This window comes from Melanostigma gelatinosum (genome assembly GCF_949748355.1).
Source record: "Melanostigma gelatinosum genome assembly, chromosome: 5".
NCBI lineage: Eukaryota > Metazoa > Chordata > Actinopteri > Perciformes > Zoarcidae > Melanostigma > Melanostigma gelatinosum.
Window position 1 is genome coordinate 23,928,467 of NC_136638.1, and position 25,873 is coordinate 23,954,339.

Here is a 25,873-nt window from a genome sequence, read left to right on the forward strand (position 1 = left end):
ACGTCATTTCCGGCTACCGGTGTCTATGTTACGAATCGACTTGCTATTTGCTGTTAAAACGTATTTATTTCGCAGCAGACATCATTTTTTTGTCTGAGCAAATAAAATAGTCTTTATGGAATCTGAACATGCCTTTAAAAGCTGCGGTAAGTGCTGTAAACGACGTTTACGAAGATTTGAACGGAAGAAACAGGTGTAGCTAACGTTAACGCTTCAGAGGTGCCACTGCACGTGTGCAGGACGAACTTGTTGCGAAATACCAGCACAACACGAGGTGAGCTCACTATGACATTCATATGAGTCTGAAAGAAAGCAATTCAAAGAAAATGAATGCATAAAATATGCTATCTAGTTTCCATTACTGCTTCCAATGCTTTCAAAGTTTTTTTTACTTTCTATGTAACATAAGACTTAGCAAATGTCCTCTACATATTAGTTTTATCTTTAATGCATATTTTTACATTAGAAAAATTTGAATAAATTGCTGCCACGGCTCGTAACACTGGTAATGTCCCAGTACCAGCTGGTTTTGGGTGAAGTGGTTTTCCTTGTACACTATCGCCATCTGCTGGAACAAAATGGGCGTGACAAATATGTCCTCCATTGTATCTGAATACTCCTTGTGAAATCCAGTTGGAGTTATTTTTGATGATGTGCCACCAGAATTCTCACCTTTTAGCTTCTATTTGTGGCTTTGTTTGTCCTAACAGTGTCTGCAAGAGTGAGCATGTAAACTGCAAGAGCAACTTTCTGACATCTAGTTTACCAGAGCAACGACGAGACCAGGTGGTGAAAGCACCAGCAACCCACTGAAGAAACCGTCGATCTTTAGCAATGGTTTCAGCTGACTGTACTGTCCCACGCTGGTCCTCAAATGTTTAAAAAGCTCTTTCACCCTCACAAGAATGTAGCAGACACACTGGAGACTTGTTAGTTTGCATGGGAAGAGACAACTTTTAAAATATGATGTATAAGAGTACTAAATATGATCCGTGAGCAGTTTCAGGACAAAAACAAAAAGGTTTGACGCCATATAATAGATACTGGCGATGTTTCCGTCACGAATATATCTTAAATATTCAAAAATGCAGAAACACATTCTTCTGTTCGACTGGATATTTTGTAATGGCTCCAAACGTTATTATATGTTTTTAAGTTGCAGTAACGTTCATTGATGTACATTAAGTTTGTACTTGAGGGGAATTTCAGGGTTTAAAACTCAAAATGTTTGCTCCAACTGCCCCTCAGGAGACAAAAACCCCCACAGGAGCCCCCGGGTTTGGGACTTTCCCTCCTCTGTGGTGCACCCATAGATTCTGGCTCATGTATCCATGTCCAATACATGCATTAGTCCCCCTCCCCTTTTGATTTCAAATCTGCCCAAATCCTCGCAAACTAGTGTTACTCTGTCCTGCTCAAGAGCTGGAGGGACTAAACACTGACCTGAAGGATCAGCGCAAAGCCTTTGAGTGGGTAGCTAATTCCCTCTTTAGCCCTCATCAGCTGTCCTCCGGTCTGGGTCGGAGGCGTGAGCGATAAAGCAAAGCTCGCCCCATCTGGCAGAAAAAATACAAAATGAGCTAATAGAGAAGGAATACAACTGCTGCAGGTAGTCCTTGTATGTTTTTTGTGAAAAAGACACTTTGTTTCCATACTTTGAACTCTAACACGGCAAATGTGTCTGCTGACTGTGGGACAAATTGCTTTCACCACTAAATAATCCAGACACTTAATTTGGTGCAGAGAAAATATATGATGAGTACCTTTGCTTTCCGTGTGAAGTATATTTTAATGCTGATACTTACTTTTAGGTAAATAAGATTTTGAATGCAGAACTTTTCCAAGTGTTTTTACTCTGTGGTACTGCTGCTCATAATCATGCAGGTCCACCAGACAGTCCTTCAGCTCGGACTCCAGTGGGGCCTCCGGCAGTGACCGGCCCGCTCAGCAGCAGACCTCTGCATCGCTGCTCGGGCCGGTCTACGCTGGGACCAGATGCCGACGCCACGCTGCTGGAGGCCTGGGCCGTATAGCTGAACCTGTCAGAGGGAAGAGAGGCACCGGAGAACCAGAACCAGGACTCAGGGAAGCCCCTGCTACATCATAAGGAGAGCGGTTCTAAAGGGACTCTGCAGCTCTCGTAAACGGTACAAACAAAGTTTCTTGTACTACCTTTTAAGTAGAAGATCTGAGCACTTCTTGATAAAACACAGTACGATACAGTGAAGAAAGGATAGGATTTTTGGAGACAACAATCCTTAAGATATGTTCGGATCAGACCTGATACCCTTCCTTAGGATAGGCTCAGGAGATCTCTACGAGCAAGTAAGCTAAAAAAACAACAGGTATTTGTTCAGGTGTATTAGTTGTATTAGCTGTAGCCTAATGAACTGGCAACTGTGTGTATATTTATAATATTTAAAACGACGGCACCTACACAGAAGATACAAAAAGGGTGGCCCCCGAGGCCCCTGTTACTTACAGTGTCTGTGACTCTATTGCCCCCTGTTGCCCCGATTGAGGAGTAATACAAGATAAATTGACACTGGGCCCAATTTCATCTTTACTTGAAGGCTGAACTGCTCCTGTTTAGAGTGGTGCCCTAACCTATCTGTTAGCTCTAATGGAGGCCAATATATAGATAAGTGTGTCTTGCCAGGAAAATCAATATCGATGTGGCCCCTGATGGTTTTTGAATTAAAGTGCTTTGTTTTCCGCCATTGCCTCGAAACAAAGAGGCTGTTGGTCCTTCTATTAACAATTCCCAGTCAACCTTGAGACGGAGTGTCGCAGTCGGAGATAGAAATGGAAAGAGACAGATGGGGGGGGGGGGGGGGGGGTCGCAGCATCGCTACCAACACCACTCGAGCGTTAGATTTGGTGGAGGAGCGAAACGCACCGTCGGCGGAGCAAGAGCTTTGAAGAAGATTGTGATGGGCTGTAACGAGACGAAGACAAAATCATCTTTCAATTATAAGAAGACGATGTCATTAGAAAAGTGTATTTTGCAAATCAAGAAAGGTTTGGTGAAGAAGAACAGCAAAAGTTTAGTGTGTGTAATCGTTGATGCCAAATGTGTTGCGGTTATTAACACTTTTAGCACTTTTTGGTGTGAATATAGTTTTATTGGTGGAAATATAAGCCTCATCTTGCAGTTTTGTAATTCCAGTTATAGTATGGGGGCTGAAAAGACTACATCATCAGAGAATTATAGACTGTGTGAATGAAAACTCTAGCATTGTTTTTCTTGTTTAGATATGAAAACTCATATGGCAACGCGTCATTAGATAGAAATCAAAAACAAGAAGCCTTCCCTTTACAAACCAAGCTATCCAATTCAGTCTGTCATCCATCGATCAGCAATCCAGCTCAGTGTACCCGCGCCTTATTTATGAAATCATAGATATTAATGGAGCTCTGGCACAAGTAAACAAATATCTTTTGTATAAAAATAAATCTACAATTGGCTAACAATATCACACCGTTGGTTGGTTGTGTGAGCTGAGTTCATGCTCTCTGTAAAGGACCAGGCAGAATACTTATTGTGCATTTGAGCGGAACGACGAGATGAGCAACAAACCATTTTAACTCGGCACGACACCGACTTTGAAGGTGATGATGAATATTAGTCCAGTCACAAAAACACCGCATTGGAGTTTACGAATAGGGAAAACATGAATGTGATTTCCAAACAAAGAAACTAAACGCATCCCTTTATTACACACGCAAGCAGTGATTCTATTCTTATGCTCTGCTGCGCATTGGAGGGGCAACGGTTTATTCAACAGAGGACACATGCAGACGAGACAAACATTGTTTACTTTTTTTTCTTTTTTTTTCCTGTCAAAAATATGACCAGATTTCATAGTTTTGTTCGCTTATATGCGATTTTTTTTATTTAAATTTTTTTACTTTTACAACACTTGATAATAAACTTAAGCTCTACTTTGGAGCTGTTTAGGAAAGACATACAGTTCATGCTATTGTCAGCTTATCACTACACCTGGCTCGACACCAAATTATCTATTCTGGGTAATGCCACCAGATACTTGTAATATCGTTCATGAACTGGTGTGGCATTAATACATTTAGTGTGTAATAGAAATCTACAGATGAGAGTAGCAAACCAGATATTTGCTTTTTACAAAAATGCAACAAATAACCTTATGGTAGGTAACAGCTTATGTGACATTTCTTTCATTTGTGAGGTATGCCATTTTGCAATGAAACTCTTGATTTAGCAGTTTGCAGATCATTGCACAGCATCAGAACTGTACAGCGGCGTCTGTCGGTCTGTCTGGTGAACTAGGTGGCAGGGGGCTCTAGGCCGGGAGTCCGGGAGAGCACCGGTGGCTCGAAAAAGACAAACAACTATACAAGCTCGACGGAGACGGACTTGAGCGATGGACAGGGGGGTTGCGTGGTTTCCACAGCAACAGCCGACACCATGGAGCACTCGTACCCTCTGTTGTGTTTGGACAACGTTCCCGAATCTTCAGACGCATGGTTGTCGCCTTGCAAAAAAAGAAATAAACGTAATTTACCAGTATAGGATATTTATCTACGTTACTTAAGTAGAAAAAGGAATGAGGTCAATACTGTCTGCAAAGATGAATGCCAGGGTGTTGCTATTGGTTTCAGGTACCTGTTTCTGAAGAGCAGGATGGACAGACAGCTCTTCTGGGACAGCCCATCACAGGGACGACCATTCCTTCCACGCCGTTTTCTGCCACCATGTAGAACTGCAGGTTTGTACAGTAATCCATTGAGACGTGTATTACTATAGCTCTGTTATTCTACATAATACTGGCTTCTTGCTCTTTGGAATTTACAGGTTTAGTTGGATTTAACTTGCATTTAATGGAACGTTGTTTCTCTGGATGACTTCCTTTACTTAAAGATATATATATACTGTATATATATATATGACAGGGCTCGGTGATGATGGTCTTACCCGAGGCACGCTGGCAGTGGTGGTCTCTGACATGCTCTCATCTGTCACGCTGGTCTCGCTCACATTATCCACAGAGGGCTGTTTGTGGAAGAGTTTTCTAGTTCTGCAAAGAGAACAGTACAAGCAAACATGCAGTATTGGAATTCATCTATAATTAAACACCTAAAAAAACACCAATATTTAAAATGCTGTCGGAATACATGACGTCTCACCGACTTGTTTACCAGAGGCTACATTTAGGTTGAGAGATCAACTGCCCAGAGGTCTGTGTGTCTATGCTTTTAGTGTATTTTAAAAGACACAGCATGATAAACAAGTTGTTTTTTAGCCCACATCACGATGTACTGTGTGATAGTTTACTTGTGTGTTGCACTGGTTGTGAGTTTGGCGCTTTAGTTTCCTCCTCAAGTGCACTTGCAGTCAAGTGCAGAAGGCAATTTGAGGCAGAGCTATTGGCGGCCATGTAGCGGTTCCTCCGGGGTCATACCTCACCGGCTCCATTTTGTCGCTGAGAAATGACCTATTTTGATGTGTAATTGCTGTAGAACAAGCTAAACCAAGCATGTAATTGAAAGCGTGCCTCTTCCACAGGGGAGGCGCGACTGCAGACGTGTCGGTTGCGGTAGGTGGAGGGGAGGGGTTGTGCTTTGTGAGTCAAAAGAGTGGAGAATGCCAACAGCCTTGTCCGCAAGCCAGCGAGACAACGGTAAAACAAATCGGCTACTTAGAGACGGCTCAGGTGGAAATGAAAGGGAGGATGTCGTTTACGTATGCTCCTCACTTCCGCTAACCGGGGCTGCGTGATGCCATTCGTTCTACATGTGATCTGCTCCCTGACCCCCTGCGGTCATGCCGAGACCCCTACATTACACGGCTCATGCCACCCTGCGTTTGATAGACACCTCTAAATGCTGTCGGCTCATTCATTGCGGTGAGCAGCGCCTCCCTGGCTGTCTTGTGCTGCCCTACGCCTCCAGTGTCCAGAAGACTTAGCGCAACACTGCTGACTGCTTATATTATACATTATTGCAATTTATCTGCCATTGGAAAATGGGCGGATGATACGCACTGTAACAGATCTCTCTTTAACCATTGGGGTGGAGAAGCCTATGAATCCAATAACAGGATTCCTACATTTAGCATTTGAATCAAACCCATTTATTATTTTGGGGATGTAAGTATCTCATTATGTCCAGACAAGGTAAGCTTTGCATCATAATACCCTTTGAGATAAGGACTTGGGGAATGTATTGTATGGAATGCAGTTTTGAGGCTAATTATAGAACATTTTAGCAGAGAAAATACTTCTCATTCCTTTCAGTTATCAGTGTAAATCAAACAACATATTGTTATTGATTAGTTTTCCCTCCTTTCACCAATCATTTCCTCTGTGGCACATCTTCCTCTTGCCTTCATCCATTGTTCCTACTGTGCTTTGTTTTGTGTTTTCTTAACCTTTGTCTCCTTTTAGTCTTTTCCTTTTCACCTGTCTTGCTTACTTTTCTTCTACTTTCGTTCTCATCGTGCTTCTTCCTTTGACTCTTCCCTTTTCCCCTTTGTCTTCTTCTCCTCATGAACTCTTTCCTTTCATTTGTCACAGTGCAGTTTTGTCCGCCTTGACCCTCATTGACCACATCTCCTCCGTCTCCCCTCTCACCCGTAACAGTAGGTGACACAGGCAGCGATGGAGAGCAGGGAAACGAGGGCCACCATGCAGGCCGCGATGACCACGTTCCTCCTCTTCTCCTCCTCGGCCTGCTGAAGCTCCCACCACTCCACGTCACTGAATTGACAACGCTCCCCCATGTAGCCTGAGACACAACTGCAACAGGAGAAAAGTCAAACAGAGGATGTAGTTCATGACGGAATGACTCAAATCATGGATTTAAATGTCTCCTGGACAGCCTCCGTTTGAGCTGGGTATAATTATTTCATGAGAGATGACATCCACAAAATGTTCCTGCTTATTGACTTGAAATTAAAAACTTGTTTTGTTCGTAATTAGTTAATAGTAGCACTTGTATAAATATAAAAAAGTCAAATTCAGAATCCTCTGTCCTGGAGCCACTTTGTCAAGAGGTTATGGCTTTAATAATGGGACAACAGTGACACCTACTGGTTATCCACGGTAATGAACAGCATAAGAGACGCAAATAAGAGAGAAGACACCAGAAAACCTGTAATGTGTGGTGCAGGAGGTACTCTTATACTTTCTAACAATGTTGGCTTAATATGAATGCCGCTTGAAAATTAGTACTTTTCGGAGATCACTTAAATATTCTCCTCATTGCAGTTTGACTTACTGCATATTTCAACTATTGTAAACTCTCTGAAAAGAATGAAGAGCAGCTTACGATTGTACCCGTCTTCTACGAAACAGAGGATCAAATCATGTCCGCTTGGTAAAGGGACATGATCTCGTTTGTAGGTTATCAGTAAACTTGAAGATGGGGGGTTATTTACTTGCAAGCGTAGGACTCCATTTCAGGAAAGTAGAAGCAGACACCCTGGTACAGACAGTAGGACTCATGGGAGGACGGGCAACTCTCTACCGAGTCACTGTTGTGGTGCCGGGTGGAGACATCAGCAGGGCTGCCGGTCGTCAGCCACGGTGACGTCGTCTCCAACTCTGAGGAGAGGATTGGGGAAATAATTTCATTGGATGAGACTACAGTTACCTTTTCATCTCTTTAATCAATGTCGGCTGTTTAGAACACTCGCCCCCCTTTGGGGTGACTCGTGTAAACATTCCGTTTATGATAAAGGGGGTTATATTACGTCCCATTAATGATAGCTGTGCTAGTGTTGGTTATGTTGAGTCATACTGGACACAAGCCTCCACTCTCCAGTTTAAATAGTACACCTGATGATCAGTAGCAAGAGCAAACGCACGTATCCTGTCAAACACAGTGTTTCCTAACACTCTAATGCAGACGCACCTTGACATGTCTTCCCATTGCCCTGGTATCCAGCCTGGCACGTGCAGAGATACTTCCCAAAGGCATTCTGGCATTCTGCATTTTTGTCACATGTGTGCGTTCCCTGTGCACACTCATCAATATCTGAAACAAAAGGAGAAGAGACCTAAAGTTGTACAGCAGTCAGAGTTACACAAGTTTTATGTATACGTTCTGTGCCAGCAGCTCATCAAAATGAGCCTTCATTCATTTCCTCTAGCATTACGATCAAACTAAGAAGAATGGCGATGGACAATTTCTCCATAACGAGGCGTGTACTTCTCTGATACATTGCTGAAAGTATTGTTTTTACCTATCAAATGAGTTGACCCCATAAGTTTTCTTCAGGATCCGTTACTTTCTCCCAGTACACATTCATAAAAGCAGAAATACTCACCCACACACGTCTGTCCATCACCTGTAAAACCATCCAGACATAGACAGGCTGGGCTGCCAGCACGCAGCAGGCACTGTGCATCTACGTCACAGCGGAGCGAGTAACACTCATTCTGGTCTGACGGAGCAGACGGGACATATGGAATCGTACACATTTCGTTAGAATAACATCTTGAGTGGGGGGAAAAACATCCCCAGTGATTCGCACTGTTACCTGAAACCATCTCGTCTGTGAAGAGAGTTGGCTCGCTGCCTTCATCAGAGTTCAGACCAGGCTCCGCTTCACCAGTTGACAGCCCAGGTGCTGTCGGGGCTGTGCTCTCGTCGTGTGTTTTGTTCTTGATAAACGTTGAATCGCTGGATTCACTGTCTCCAGATTCTACACAGTGAGTTCATATCGTCAACACAAGTCAGTTTGACCTCATAGCTCATGCAGAAGTATAGACACTTCAAATAAGCTTTCTTAAAACGCATCACCTGCTGTTCCATTCGAAGCGTCGGCGGCCAGGCAACTTCCTCCATCGGCTGACAGGAAGTAGCGTGACAGACAGGAGCAGTGGGCGAACCCCAGTCTGCTTTCACACACCTGGGCACAATCTCCATTCAGGTGAAGGCAAACGTCTGCCCCTGAAGACGTGTGCGCAAAATGACAATCTGAGTCTCAATCGTGAATTCTTTTTGGATGACTTGTTTTGTTGCTGCCAGCCAACACACATCTCAGCTTTCATCTCAAACGCTGACCAGCTTCATTTCAGGAAATCAGCCATCGACGATGAATGCGCAGGAATGTTTTTTTATTCAATGTTTTTTTGCATTGCTGATTAAATACTGACACGTCTTGTGATCATCCGTCCTTTGATGTTGCTACATGCAGTGTTTTTAAACCTCAGTGTGTAACTTCTGAACAAATGAACCCCTCTCTGTACCTGGTTTAGCAAGGGGATGTACCACCACAATGGACGCTGGTCGGACCATGTTGCTGTGGATACGTTGCAGTTTTCGCCCAGTCCGCTTGTGTACGCTCCTCAGCTGCTGGTGCTGCCGGTCAGATATCCACAGCCTGTCCTCAAATACTGCGAGGTCAAAAGGTCGAGCTGGAGGAATCACAATAGAGGGAAAGAAGACTCGAGTTCACCAAGTGTTTCAAGGTGAGAAATACTCTATAGCTTGTGATTGCAAGGACACGCGTTACAGAGGGAATTCAGCATATTTGAATGCTGGGAACAAAATAGTTCTTTTAATTTCTCCCTCCTCTTTTATGCTTAAATTCAGTGTGTTCACTTTGTCAGGCTCAGTTCTGTTTATGTCAGTCTAAGGCGCACTTTGTCAGGCTTAGATTAGCATCTACTGGACTCGACTTGAGGTCTTCACGGGTCCAAAAGTTCATCCCAAAATCCTAAAAGTCTCTGGACTGTACTACCCGGAAGCAAACCAGACCCGTCTGTTCATGTAGAACCCCAAAAATGTCGGAGCCAAATCCATCTGTGAGGTACAGACCCAATCGACACCAATTTCACAGTCGATTTCTATTAACAAGTTAACCTGAATTTTCACGGTGACTGATGACAAACACAACTTTAAATTGAATATAAAAGATATATAAAATAAAGGTTTTGTTCCCTCTAGCATAACAAAGATAACTTGCTCTTATGAACTATAATAAGAATTGCTCATTGCCATGGCTGCTTACATTAGCATTGCTAATTTGCAATCATCTGGATTCTCAGAGTCTGACTTGTGCTCTCTGATGGTCTGACCCTTCACAGCGCTTCCTTCACGATCTACTGGTCTGATCACAGCCGGGTCTTCTCGGGTATTACACGTGTTAAAACGGGCCCAGGACCCAGGGTGCCCTGTAAGCTCACAGGTGGAGTGCTAATACCTTCAGGCAGTGGCTCAGGTTGTAGTTTGGCCCGCGGCCTTTTGCTGCATGTCATCCTCTCTCTCTCGCTCTCTCTCTCGCTCTCTCTCTCTCTCTCTCTCTCCTGCGTTTCTTGCCAAAAACAATTCTCTGTGACCTGATTGACTTCATAAATCGGGAAACTGAACCCACGCGGGTCCTTGGTCAGGATTTTAGTTCCTTGGCTTTCAGGTAGACTCATGAAGACCTCTACTTGGCTCCTAATGACAAACAAATCTGCTCTGAATTGCAATATTATAATCAGACTTTTTGTCATCACAGTGCACTTGTATATGCGTGTGTATGTGTCACACAAGCCTCACCTACTTGGTTCTCTAACAGGACCTGTCGATCTGAACCATCCAGAGCAGCGGTCTCCACCAGGCCCCTCATCTGGTCGCACCAGAACAGACGATCCTCTGTGAAATCGATGGTCAGGCCGCTTGGTGACACAAGGTTGGTTCTAGCAATGACAGCACGGCCTTTCCCCTTCAAAGAGGCACTTTCCACGACAGGGTGGGCCCCAATATCAGTCCAGAACAACTTCCTCAAAAAGCAAAGGGAGCATTGTGAATTAGCCAGAGGAAGTGTATTAGCCCCACAGGTGCTACATGCTATGAGCTCAGCTGCTTTTTGATGTCGGATGAAATCCCTCTTGCTGATTTGTTCGAAGTTTGTAGTTTTAATTTCTGAAACTATCGCACTCATACAGCCAGACTCACTTTGCCAAAGGATGAACTGCGATTCCTCTTGGTTTTTCCAGCCCCTTGCTGACGATGGTTTCTCTGTTCAGCCCAGTTAAGGTACTGCAGTCCACAGTTGACTGGCTGGAGACAAAAGCATACAGACGTGTCAAACTGAAAACAAAAAGCAGTTCAATTCTGACAATGTTAAACAAAGCAACTGTTTCTTAAATATTCTATAAAAAACATCTAAAGTTGACTCTTAAACGTCTGTTAAATTGTCCCTGTGGATTCGTTTGAGGTTTAATAGAAACAAAACTACGATGAATACAATCGAATATGACCAAAGTATCAAAAGCAACTGTCCCACAAAATAACATTGAAATACAAATGTTCAAGTTAAAACTTTCAGCACTTAATGAAACAATCTTTTCATGCTTTATCCTCAACATTTGCTGCGTGCAAACACCACCCACCCTTTATCCGTCCAGTACATCCTGCGGTGGACCCAGTCAATCGCCAGACCCTCCGGAGAGTCCAAACCATCGGAGACCAGCACGTCTCTCGACCTGCCGTTCAAATCCACCCGCTCAATTGTCTTCTGGCTTGCACTAGCAAAGTACACCTTCAAAATGCATTGAAAAATATATGAGGAAATGCATTCAGTATTTCAAATAGATGAGCTTTAAAAACAACTATTACAACGATAAAGTAGAAAACAGGCCTTCAAATGACAGTGTCTCTCCACTAGATGTCCCTGGTTGTCTGCACAAAAACCTGGATCTGGTCTTCCTAAGTAGTCTTACTCCCGAGGACTTCTGACATCTTTGGGCAGTATAGTACCAACTGTACTACTTATGCCTCTATTGAAAACATCTGAAATCTGTTTCAACAGCAATAAAAGGTCTGAGCAGTTTCCAGCTTACATTTTTCTGGACAGGGTCGTAGTCCAAAGCTATGATTGCTCCTCTTGGATCCTCCACAAGGGTTTGATCCCCAGGGCCTTCAGGATGAATTAGTCGTACATCCACTAGATTGGCAACCAGTAGATAAGGGGGTGGTCCTGAAGAATAGGAATACATAATTGTATGATTAGATGTTCTGCAGCAGATTTAAACCCACTGTAATATTGTGTTTATACGTGTGGGTTTATCCGCCTCGAGCTGACGGCTTCGCCATAGCATGACTCACCAGAGGCAATGCAGCGCTTGCCGTCTTGGTGGAGCTGGTAGCCAGGCACACAACCACACTGCCACCCACTAGGGGTGACATGAGTACAGAGCTGACTGCAGCCCCCTCTGTCTGCGGACAAGCAGCCTGCCAACGGCAACACAGTGAGTTAGACGTACTCGCACAGATACATCTGGGATTTTCACACAGACGATATGTTGATACCTCAGATATCTTATGACTGGAAAGACAACATTTGCATGTAGTGTAGGGCACTGTCTCTTTCCTCATTTTACTTGCACTATTACGGGATAATAAAACTGAAGTAAATTGACTGCATCACTTGTGTGATCGTTATCTGTTAAGCAGTAATGCAAAGCCACCTGATGACCGCGCTGCTGTGCTCCCAGACCTTCTGATCCATCTCGCCTTGTTCTGACCACTTCTATTCGTATTTCTCCGATGTTTATAGTATAAGAAGATAAATGCCTTCTCGATGGGGAGATAATCCTTCTATGCGTTGAACCTCAGCATTTAAACAGAAAAGAATAAGTTCTACACTGGTGTATTTCTAAAACATATATAAAATATTAACGATATAATATCGTAAGATATGTTTTTTTATTCCTAAAATATTGCATAAAATCCTGAATATTGTGTTTATTTTAGCTTCAGAATAAAGGGCTGATCAACTGTAATATAGTCCTCACCAGTACAGGCTTGTCCATCCTCCTGCAGTACAGATCCCTCCGGACACACACACACAGCACCCGCGTCTGTTGTCAGGCATCCATGGCCACACCTGCTGCTCATATTGCCTTCACATGGTACCATTTCTGATTGTGGAACGAAAATCAATATCATCATCTGAAAATGATTTTATTTTCCATGGAAACAATAATGGTACAAGTCTGATGAATTAAAGGTAAAGGAGTTAAAATCACAGAAACATAGGAGTGATTAACAAAAGTTAAAGAATTTGCTGCCATACAACTGTTCATTTCGGGCCATATTACAAGATCAAAGGGATGTTATGTGACCAAAAATGTTCCTGTTTATTTGGAGGCTCAGCAGGTTGTAGAATCTAACAGCCGGATGGACAACATGCTTCTTAGTAAAATCCCTTCATGAAGTCGGCCCTAACCCTATCGAAACAGGTGAACGTGTGATGAGAATGCAGTCAAAGCCCAAACAGTAAGGATGATGTGATGTTAGCTCACATGAGCGTGGTATCTCCTGTGCCTGTGAGGGCCGTGAATACAGAGGCGGGCTGTACAGATATGAATCTGATGTGAAATAGTTACAGTATCTGTGGCTCTGCCTCTGACTGGTACCTTCTCCCTCGTGGTAACGGCTACAAATGATTGTTGTAGCCTTCCGGCTTCTTGCTGTTTTGTGGTACGTTTTTCGATACTTTGAACATTAATTGAATAAATTATGAGCAAACATGCAGGAGGAACTGTTCTATGTATGAAACTGAAATGAAAGACAACATGAACATATCATGCTCTTACTCTCAAAATCAACGAATAATTGGAAAAACTGCCGTTTTTTAAATCATTTTTTCCCTCTATTTGTTTTCATCAAATCAAAAATAAAACATGTGAGCAGCCCGGCTATATACTGTGCCACATAATCCCTGTCGTCGGCTCACTTGGCTGCCTGTCTGTTTTCTTCTTGACCTTGGCAAAGGTTGTCTGCTAAACGGCTTAGAACAGACAAAGCTGCTGACCAGACATGTTCCCATTGCAAATGGCACCTCGTCATCTAATCTCATTGTGAATGTGACGCTCTCCTGTTTTGGTGGCCTCATAGCTGTGACATGAGAAGAGATTGTCCATAATGTGTTTTTAGTATGTTGTAAATTGAAGTGCTGTGTGTATATAGCTACACTATGGTTTCAGGGTAAACTAATTGTCACCGAATCCTTATTGCCAGTTTATTTAACGAAATAAAGGTTCTCTATACATTCCCTCATGACTGCACTACGTTTGTGCCAAAGCATGAGATTGTCTGAGGTATCTGTTCACTAAAAATAATCAGTTGTTATGCTGGCAGACAACAAACCTGCATTCTGGTAGAGAGGAATGACCAAACGCAGACTGAGGTAGGTAAAACAATCGAAATATCTGATCATTTTACCAGAAAACTGGCTGCGGTCAGATTTTAAAAACAAGTTTGCCAACAGATATATTGGTCTCATCCTAAAAAGAAATAGTTGCAAATACGTTTGCTAACTTGAATATGAAACCCCTTCTTCCATTTAACCTTACATAGCCTCTCAGTCTGAGCAGAACTAGACCTTTCAGTGACAAAGTGTCACTGTTTGGACCCAAATAACTTAACACACAATTGACAGCTCGCATATGTCTAGTCCAGTATGCTGAGCATATGACCCGGTCTTTTTATGGGCTCCGTGGGGTCAAAGTAGTGTCTGGGGGACAAATGCCACCTTTCAAAGCACAACAAAAAGAAGAGTGAACTTATCACTAGTGCCAGCTCGCTGTTATGCTTTAACCAACTTCACCTGTCAATCTATTTTCTGTGTAACATGAAATGTTCGTACAACTAATAATACTATTATGGAATCAAAAGTAAGGCGTTTTAAGAGACTAGAATCGATAGAATATGAATGAAATGAGTTAACATAACAACATAAATATTTGCACTGTACCTCCACATGTCTTCCTGTCTGGTAGGAGGGCGTATCCTTCAGGGCAGGTACAGAAATAGGAGCCTGCGATGTTTTCACAACCAAGAGAGCAGCCGTGGTTCCAGTGCGCGCATTCATTCACATCTATGGCACACACAGACAAATATATTAATACTCTTATTTAAATGCATTGCCATGCTTTATTTATGCTGTACGTGTTTATGATGGGTAATAGACTGCAAATTGTGAGACTCATTCCAACTTTTGGGAACGGGCAGTGCTTGTTTCTATACGAACTGGACAACACATCTTTTCTTACTGGGAGTTTTTATTTCTTAGATGCCAACCTTCACAATAAGTGCCTTGCTGACTGAGAGCAAAGCCTTCACTGCACTGGCACGTCCCTTGCTCGGCTAGACTGGAGCACACGTCCACGCAATTTCCACTCTGTTCGTCACAGCCTGTTTGAAAGGGATCAATGGTAATACATTACTGAAGTGTTATCATTTGAGACATGTCTGAAGTAAATGTGAATACAAGGGATAAAATGGAGAGTCGCGACAGAGCAATTTAAAGTTCAAAGTTCAGCTGTAACCTGGAAGAGATGATTGGGAGTCTGCCATTGGCTGGTTGAGGGGATGTACCACCTTGATATTAACTGGGGGCTTTGCCATTTGTTTTATGTTAACATTCAGTGGCTCTCCACCAGCGTACTTGTTTACTTGTTTTATAACCCGAGAGGCTGCGTCAGTGTAGTACAAGTGCTCCAGAAAAACTGATATCCCCAGTGACTGAGACCTGACCAAAGGAGACACAAACAAAAGCATTTTATCCCAGTGTGCCAACAAAAATATAGTGATGAATAAGTCATGGGAATACAACGATATGCTCACCAAAGGGGCTGATCTACGATGTGCAGGACGTTGCCGTTGTAATCACAAGAGGCAATGGCACTTTCTCCTTGTAGACCAAACTGAGCCCAGAACAGTCTTTTGTCCTCTCGGTCGATTGACAGGGCGTCCAGTTGTTCTGCTATCTTAATGAGTGTAGTTTTCATCTGTCCCGTCACGTCGGACCGCTGGATACTTGGGGTTATCCCGCCGGACAGCCAAAAAAGAAACCTGCAAAATATTAGTGTTGAACTGAGAACGGACTTTGCAATTAAGCATTGCCAAATTATTTTTCTTGTTTGATCGCTTTGTTACAAAATTGTCGCTGCTTCTACAAATGTCCCTGCTTGGGCGTTTACTAATTTTAATACGTTGAGTCGTCATGTAGAAACTGGTAAATTAATATATTGTTTTTTTGCTCGGTGGCTATAAAGATATGATATGGCTGTCTACCTTCACACCTGTTCTTTCATCGTGGTCGGCACCTCTTCAACACTGGTGTGCCCCCAAATCAGTAGCTTCATAATCATTTTGCCTCAGTCATAATATAGTAATGTTTAAAATACATTCTAAGACACCCTACAGACATGTAAGTAAAAAAAAAAACATGCTCCTGGCATTTTATTTCTTGGAGAAATATTCCAAATGTTCATATAAATCCTTCACTGTCATGATTCACTTTTGCATATCCACTCAGGGGCATGAATATAGACAGCGCAGGCAGTGCGGGGAGAGAGCAGGCTGGGAGAATGAGACTGCTTCTCAGACATATGAATGAATGAATGAATGAATGAATTTTATTTATATCGCGCTTTTCACAGACAGTAGTATCACAAAGTGCTTAACAGAGCAGACATTTAAAAGCATAAAAAACACAATGTGACCCAAGGGTCAATAAATTATCTACACAGAGAAAATTTAAAAATAAAATAAAAAATATTATAAAATAAAATAAAAATGTAAAACATATTTTAAGAGCAGGTCTAGGACATGGGTTTACTTTTACACAAACGCCAGCCTAAACAGGTGGGTTTTGAGCTGGCTTTTAAAAGTATCCACAGTATCTGCGAGGCGCAGAGTTGCAGGCAGAGCATTCCAGAGCCTCGGGGCCACTGCCTCAAAGGCTCGGTCACCACGGCTAAATCGTGTGCGTGGGACTGGAGACCTAGAGCGTTTGACCTGAGAGTGCGGGCGGGTGAATAGGGGCGAAGTAGATCAGCTACATAAGTCGGAGCCTGACCGTGAAGTGCTCTGTAAGTGATGGTGAGAATTTTGAAGTGTATCCGAGATACTACAGGAAGCCAGTGGAGAGATCGGAGTACGGGGGTGATGTGAGATCGTCGATTTGTCCTGGTGAGTAATCTGGCGGCAGCATTTTGGATGACCTGCAGACGGTTAAGAGCAGATACACTGAGTGATGTGAAAAGTGAGTTGCAGTAGTCAATACGTGAAGAGATAAATGTGTGTATGATCATCTCTAATTCAGGTGTTGATACTCCAGATCTCAGTTTACTGATATTTCTTAGATGGAAGAAACATGACCTGGACAGCTGCTGAACATGAGGGTCAAACGACATGGATCGATCAAAGAAAATCCCAAGATTGCACAGGTTGCAATGGGCAGCAGAGGAGAGTGGACTAATAATCTGCCTGATCATGGGGACAAACTCCTCTGGAGCAATAACTAGGACCTCCGTCTTATGCCTATATTCACAGAACTCACATAAAACAGAAAATGGTGATATTCGCAATATAAGCCCTGGAAAAGGCAAACCCATCGCCATCATAGGTTTCATCTTTAGGGCGTGAAATAGCAATAAATTAACGATGATATATACAATGTAGTGGATTACCTGTTAGTGGGGTCAACGTTTATAGAATTTGGTTGGGTCAAGTGTCTTAAAAGAGTCCTTTCATTTTTCCCGTTTATATCCATTGTCTTGATTTTTCCCTTTTCTCCACTTGTCCAATATACACGGTTCCAAATCCAGTCCACTGCAAGGCCCGAGATATGTTTGTCAGATGAGTACAGTTTCTGCAAAACAGACATTGAAATTACAATTGTCCCAATCAAACCAAAGCCGAATGGGTAATTGTTTAATATCAAGAAAAATAAGTATAAGATTTGAGTTTTGGTAGTTTCATTCCAGGAAGGATCTTCTTTAGAGTCATATATATTCGGATACACTGTTAGTGATGCGTTAGTGATGCGTTGGATGAGTAAATCTCAGACAAGTGACTGGAATCTAAGTTCTCTACAACTTTAATGTAGTTACATAATCACCTGTCTGTGTGCTCCTTTCACTGACGCCTTGTAGATGACTCCAGTGTGTTTGTCAGCCCAGTAAACTCTCTCCTCCCTGAAATGAAAGTCGAGCAGGATCGAGCTTCCCACTCCAGCCACGAGCCTTCTCTGGTTCTTCCCATCGAGGTCCATCCGATGGATAGCTTTCCCATGGCCAAATATCAGGAACGGCTGTGAGGCTTGACGAAATAGAACATCGACGTGTCGGTCATTAAACAACCCAACGGCATAAAAAAGGATCAAATCAGCTCGATTGCAGTCGGCTTCAACATCGTAAACATGAGTTCATGGTATTAATCGCCAGTTTCAAGTCTTCATCCGCCTGATATTTATTTAGTAAAATATGGTCCCAATTAGAGTGGAATGGACAATCAAGCAGGATATGATTTGGGGCGTTGCGACTGTTTGCGACCACGGTGTCCGGTTTGGGAGTTACACGTGTTTAAGGCTTATAACTTTAACCCTTTCACAGTGTGTTTTCAGTTCGTGATGGTTCATTTGAACCATTTTGGTTGCCTAAAATTCCCAATTCAGTGCTCAGTTTTACTTAGCTCCACCCCCTCGTGTCACTTCTGGCCAAAAAGCATTATAGCAATCGCCAAAGTCCCGAACTCGAGGCATTAAAACTGCGGCTGTCTCTGTGACTACCTCCACTTCTTACATGCAGTCTGTGGTCATGTAGCATCGTCTATTGTGGAAATGTGTCACGATAAAGCCAGACTTTAAAAATGATCATTTATTTAAGCACCGGCGAGTTAAATTGACCCCTATAGACCATGCAGTCATCGTTGTGCCATTCATTTTGCGCATATATTAATCTATGTTGTATAGCAACACCTTTTGTCTGCTACCACAATAGAGCTGCGTCATAAGTCATAGGCTACCCTTCACTATGGACAAGAGAAAGAGATTCATGAATGTACACCAGGCATTAGAGCAGTTCAATGCATTTAGTGAACACAAAGGTTTCAGGACCGAGCGACGTGTCCTCGGTTGATCAGGATTGTTGTGAGTAGCGTAAAGAGACGACAACTATAGACTTTCCTGATACAACATTCTAATAGCGGGTACATTTTACTCGTTGGCAGTTTAAGGTATAAGGCGGCCCCCGGTGATTCTAAATGGTTATGAGCAGCAAGACATTTCTACATGTGTAAATGGAATGAGTGGAAACACTGAGTTCAATTCCATAATACAGAGATTTAGTTTGCTCTAGAGTCCTTTAAACTTTGACAAACTTTGACTTGAGGCCAAATCTGTGTTCGCTGTCTGTGTGACTATTGATAAAAAGTTCACTGGTCCATCATGGAAATAACGCTGTGATGTGCAACCACGGATACCACTCTTAACTCTGTGGAATGAAGAAGACAATGAGAAACACCAGACAAACAACAGAATGAATGTCTGGCCTGGGATCCCCAAGATGGCTACTGTTGAGTTGCTAGGAGGCATCCAGATGAATCATTAATTGACAAGTTCACATGGTGGTCAGCATGATTCTTGACCGAGTAAGCACAGCTCATTGGTTTCTATTGGGGGGAAAAGAAACGGGAACTCAAACCAACATTTTCAGTTTTCCAAAAAACAAAACAAGAAAGCAAGCGCTGTCTGACAGCAAAGCCAGACATATCCAGACATATACAGCTGCTCCTAATGCATGAAGAAGACAATCGATCTGGACATTGATTTCCCATTTTATATTGTGGTAGCATTCATTTGGGCAGTTTGAGTGGCCATTTTGGATGCTAAGCCAGTTCATTGGGTTAGCCGATGCAATTGTGTTGCTCATCAAAAGAACCAAACACTTGATTGTTTGAGCTGTGGATAAAATGTTAAACACTCAATAAGCAAAACGGCATGTTGACAGCAAGGGTTGGACAATGTTTGTTTGAGATTTCAGCATACTGTTTATACCAACCGTCATACCGTCATACCTTTTGAGATATGTGGTTGTATTTGGCTGTTGGAGACAATGTTGTAAATTACTAAGCAGGACTGCTTCATGGCAGTATTGGATTGACATGCCTTTTTGCATTAATGTGTTAGAGTAAATATATTGATATCAAATTACATAAACCATGATAAAATATTACATCCATACCACCCACCCCTGTTGACCGTACTAAATACATGTGAAGAACATGTTTAGTTTCTAGAACTGGATATGTAGAGTCATTTTGTTGAATGCAGCGTACAATAATTGGCCTATAATTTCTTGCATAACAAAGTGTGGCCCACTAATTTAAGGGCAATCTTTGCCCAGCATGGTGCAAACTCGAAAAGGGGCAAAAGTAGGACAAATATAATTTTTACCTGGAGCAAAAAGGTGTTTGTGTGTTGGGATCTTTGATGTTGCAGCCACACGATGTGCTGCTTAATGCTGCGAGAATGTCATTTGAAAAAAGATATATATATATATATTTAAATATAGTTTACATAAGGCTCTGGGTTCCAGCCTTTGTGTTGATGAGCATCCACCCTGCTGGAGTAGAGAAGAAACTAAACCAACTCAAAGGAAGATGATCTGTTGCTTTGACTTCTCTGTTGAGGACACAGGCTAGTGACAAGAATTTCGTCCTGGGTGTTGAAAAACGATCACATTATTGCAATTCATTATGAAACGTTATAATCAACTAACTTAACTCTGGCATGACGGAGGTTAATGGTACAAGCTTTTGGACATCAGCGATCACCATCTGTAAGCTTCAACTGATGTCCTTGTGGCATCCCACAAAAAACTTGGACTCAGCCTGAGATACTCCCACTCACGCAGAGGCCAGTTTGCTCTACCTGTTCTACACTGCATTGCATTGTCTGCTTCGCCAAGTTTACTTTGCCACACATGCTGTAGAGTGACTGACTGTTGCGCTCTGTTTCGTGGGGTACTTCTTGTGTGAGCAACTTGTGTTTTATTTCACTCGATTGCAGTTTTTTTTAATCCCTGAACACCAACTCAAGACAGAATAGTAGCGATACAGTAGTCGTAATAGTAGTTTACTGTATGAAGTCTGTTGTGTTGTATGTTCACATAGAGAGGAGAAGGGAACGTTTGTGAAGAATGGGATATTTTCCAACTGAGAAAATGATTAAACGTCTATTGTTGAAATTTAAAGACATAAAAACTATTTTTTTAAAGTTTAGATATACAAACATAAACTTCAAGTTTGATACAGAAAATTGATAAAAAACAATATGTACAATCTTTTTTGCTGTACACTAAGGATTGCACAAAAAAAATGATCTCTGCGTGGCAGTGTGGCTCTCTGCATTTGAATACTTAGTACTATTTAGCAATATATTCAGCATCATCCTGTTTTACACATATGTATTTGTGCCTTGTGAAAGTAGTTCTGGTTCCCTGGCCAAATAAATCTCTAAACCTTTGACACATATGTGGAGTATCCAGTTTTCTGCAGTACTTTCAACATCCCCTCTATCAATACCATGAATTGAGAGTATCAGTCTAAACTGAGAGGTGTGAACCAAACTCACCCACACAGCTGCTGTTTCTCCCCGATCGCGATAGGCGTTCATCCCAACATGCTGTACCGAGGGCCAAGGCTCCAGAGCTTTGCACCATGAAATAGATCAGCGCTGCTGTGATCGTTGCAGCCAACATAATCCTGCACTCCGTCCCTGCCTCAGGAGCTGCACTTTTTCTCAGGCATTCCCACTATTAGCACTGGCACACAGGAATCCCCCAAAATGAAGCAACATTTGTTTCTGGACTGTTGGCATCCTTGTCCAAGGCTTCAACTTAAAGAGACAGCGGAGCTTTACGTGACAGAAGATGCCTGCGCTAAAGAGAAATGTAATACCCCAATAAAAGGATGGAGTACCGGTACTCGGAATGAAGAGTGTAAACCTGCCAGTGCAGTGTTCAACAACAACAAAAACTGTGTGTGGGATCCTCCTCAGTTTGGCCCCCAGGCTGCCAGTCTGTTTTGGAAGCAAAGATTGAAATTCCTGACACCCCCGTGGTACATTTTGCACATGCTAGTCCAGCATTGGAGCAAGATCTTCTTTAAGCTGCAGTCAGTGTCTCAAGCAGAAGGTGGACTGTGTAAGAAATGAGGCAGGGCTGAAGAAAGGTGACATAATAACACCATCTTCCCCTCACCCCACCCCCTGACCCGCGTCCTCTCTGAATGTGGATGTTGCATTTAAGGCTATTAGATAGAACACAACCCTAAAATATTCATTTGTGTATTCATTGGGGAACTAAATTGACCTTTGGTATGTTTTGTCAAACTATGACAGCATTCATAAACAACACGAGTAATTTACACACGACGCACACAATAGACCCACTGTTTTGTGTGCTGTGTGTCAGACTGTCTCCTGTTGAAGGCTCCCGGGAGGAATCGGTGGAGTGAGTAATTTATAGAGAACGAAGGAGGAGTGGAGCAGATTATCCATAAACTGTTTGTCCTCTTTTTTCCCATGAGAACAACTAACAGACTCCAGGAACCGAAACCTCGATTCATACTCTCCATGAGTAGGATATTGTCAGCAACAACGTCAGCAGTAGCCTTGTAGAGGGGCAGTACAAGATGTACGTGGCTGAGAAAGTTGCCTCGTCTCCAGACTAATGTTAGCCGTCTGAAGGGCATTGACCTTTTCCCACGATTTCACTCCTGGCAGATAACAATGAAAATGTTAATGTGCATAATTCACGTCAGGTGACTGGTGTGCTGGATGTCAATCACACATGGGTTTGAATCACTAGGTATGTAGGAAACAGGGAAAGTGTCATTTTAAATACCACCTCATGTCATTGCTTTTGTAAAATGAAATAGTTCCAGTCCTTCATTTCAGCTGGGTGAGTCACCTTCCAGCAGTTACAAGACAAAGCATTTTAGACAAAAGTCCTTCATTTGAATAATGCCATGCTGCTAAATCGTCACTCGTACTAACAATGTCTGCTGCCTAAAGCCCTGCGATCTATATTTTAAAAAGTACACCATAGTATTGTTGTAAAAATGTCTCCATTTTGTTAAGTTTGTCAGGTAACATGTGTCCGTACCAATTCCATTTTTTTAGTTATTTCAGAAAATATTATACTGTGTTTCTGTTATTATTCTACTCTGCTGTTTATTTGGATATATTTGCCGTGTTTATTGTCAACAAAACCGGGTGAATATACTTTACAAATGCAACCTTTCTGTCGGTGCACCATAATGTTTGCAGTAATTTGAATGAGTGACATTGGGTTGCAGGTTTAACATTTGACTGCCGTGACTTTATCAAGCTGCAATGGCTTTGTGCTTGACCTGTGGCTTAAAGGGCTCAGGACAAGCTCATTGTTTCACCATTAACATCCTGCTGACAGCAAATTTGCTTCCAACATCAGTCTCATATATCTCCGATGTTACAAAATGGTTCATCAATCGCAGCGATAGGATATCTTATCCTTGTTGTTCTAAATTCTGTCACTACTTGCATGTTGCCAATTTTCCACTGGGCTGCTACATTGGCGCCAAGTCGTGGTTGCCAGGAGATTTGTGGTGCCAACGTAAAGCCTCCAGAGAAGTGAAGTATCTCACTTCCAGTTGCCCTCGGGATTTGCTTTCATGGACCACACAGCCCAGCGGCAACTGTTTCACAATTAAAGAGGAAATGGATTCATGGGAGGCAGAGCTCCGTCTGCAGATGGACTTCAGTCAAAAGTTTCGTGTTTGTTCCGTCATCAGTCTGTTTATTTTTACATTCAGACACAAAAGCTGAACGGGATCAAACAAATAGAGACAGAATTGGCATTTTTTCAAAAATCAACAGCAAGTTTATTTCCATAGCACATTTCATACAGGGGCAATTAAGTGTGCTTCATATAAATAAAAACAAAATGGGACATCTGTGTATAAAATATGAATAAGAGATAACAAAAAGTATATAAAGTAGTAATTCAGCGAATAGTAACATGATTAAATGATACAAAATTTGAAAGAAAATCATAGGCACATGAAGACATGTTTTTGTCAGTTTGTTTGCGTTGCATGAGGCATAAACAAGGTGGTTCGTAATTTCAATTTTCTAATTTTTTATTTTATAGCAAAAAAAAAGATTTTTTTTCAGTTTCAATAACTGTTGCTTTTTAGAAACGTATTAGTTCAGTACAGTATAAAACAAGTGTGTGAAATGTTCTGTCCTCTTACAATGAAAACTCTACCAAAGTCTCCAGCAGGAGGATTGTGTCTTGCCTTTGACATTTGCACTACTGCCTATTATTATAAATTGTCAGTGTGCAGTCAGACATGTTAATATGAAGGTGACAAGAATTATAACTTTTTTTCTTTTCCTTCGAGATGTAGATTCTGGTTTCCTATGAACTTGCTATAGATAATGAATACAGATATTTGTGCTTTTTTTTGTCTGTCTGTTTTTTGTCTGTCTCTCTCTTCTCTCTCTCTATCCTCATAGTCCTCGTGCCTCTGAGAGCTACCTATCTACCTCCCTATCTATCCATCCACCTACCTACCCACCTCCCCAACTGTCTTTCCATATGTCTGTCTATTCATTTATAGTTTATCTATTATCAACAGCTCGTGTCTACCATCCGTTCATACTGTTTGTCCAAACAGCCTGGTTGTTGCCATGATAACAACACAGCTGTTGTTAGAGATTACTTGGTGCTACTGGCACAGAGGTATCCATGGAAACAGTTTTACACATCCACCCATCATCTTCGCGGGATTCACGGCAACGCGTGTTCAGATGCTCAGAGAGCGTGACAACTGTGACCCATTGATCTTCTCTGGTTCATAACTGAGACGTGTGAAATGTACGCATAGCTCTGTTTCTTTGCTTCTATATGAAGAATTGTGTTTGAGTCATAATTGATAACATGCAGCCTTTTCAAGCACTCTTTTCTTCTTCGTGTTTTTGTGTCTTAACCCGAGCAACAGCATCATACACATGTTCACAGAATGTACAGTCCACACGAAGACAGTGCATGATGAGGATAGCATGATGAGGGTACTGCTGTGTACAGTACAGGGAGTACAGTTGGTATTGTAACACTGGGATTTAGTTTCAACTGGTGAAGCCCAGCGAGAGCACACAAACTGTTGCTGATGTAAAACTGAGAGATTAGCGAATTCTGCCAAATTCAAAATAGCATCGATTTTAAATGTTCATATAGAATTCTATGGCGCCACAGAGGGCTGGTGTTTCTTGTGGTGATTTTAACATCGATATAGTATTTACTACAATGTAAATGTATCCATTTGTAATGTATTAGAATATTGCTGGTAAATTAGAGAGGGAGAGCAATGTGTGTACTAGTGGCTTTCTATCAAATATACAAATAAATGCCCATTTACAGATAGCACAACGCGCACATAATTTAACAATTTTAGTTCAGTTTATTAAAAAAAAATGTACAACTCCATTCATAGACAAATGTACACACAAAGTCATCGAAACTGGCAATGTTCATCAGACGAGACACATATTCCATCAAACACAATGAACAGACTTTGTTGTCCATTAAGGCAACAATCAGCTTGATGCTTAAAGTAACAATAATGTTGTACATGGGATGGGAAGTGGATAATGGTTCTTCTTTGACACCGCCACATGGTACTCATGTCTGACACTTAAACTTTGGCATTAGGTACAGCATAGAAGGCCACGCACAGCTGACGGACAGGCTCTTTGTATGGTCCTTTTTAATACGTTAAATAAGTCCAACAAAGATGCCGTACTGTGGTGACCAGCATTCAAACAGTCTGTCAAATATAAGGCTCCATAATAAATAAGGACAGGACATTTAGTCATTGACTGACCGAATTGGGCGTTTTACATCGGTTCTTTTGAACTCCCAAATAACCTCCAGGGAATGTTTTCATGTTACCTACACTTTTATAAATGATTATATCAATCTCTATGGATTAGTAGTTGATGGAAAATGCAGAATAAATATGTTCAATACTGCAAATGATTTCTTTACAGCCCCACTGTGTG

General features: G+C 42.1%; 1 protein-coding gene across 1 annotated transcript; it reads right to left on the minus strand.

The window, feature by feature from the left end:
• Window positions 1-1,876: 1,876 nt before the first annotated feature.
• Window positions 1,877-21,714, minus strand: egf (epidermal growth factor; the record flags this gene model as incomplete). Its single annotated transcript, XM_079269218.1, is given in 24 exon segments — window positions 1,877-2,039; window positions 4,378-4,415; window positions 4,417-4,514; window positions 4,646-4,742; window positions 4,955-5,057; window positions 6,612-6,776; window positions 7,418-7,583; window positions 7,894-8,016; window positions 8,309-8,686; window positions 8,785-8,934; window positions 9,234-9,401; window positions 10,531-10,754; window positions 10,930-11,034; window positions 11,367-11,515; window positions 11,817-11,953; window positions 12,082-12,207; window positions 12,771-12,896; window positions 14,735-14,857; window positions 15,061-15,174; window positions 15,309-15,511; window positions 15,607-15,834; window positions 17,457-17,638; window positions 17,888-18,087; window positions 21,401-21,714. Coding segments are annotated over 24 exon segments (3,693 nt in total). The 5' UTR covers window positions 21,528-21,714.
• Window positions 21,715-25,873: the final 4,159 nt, after the last annotated feature.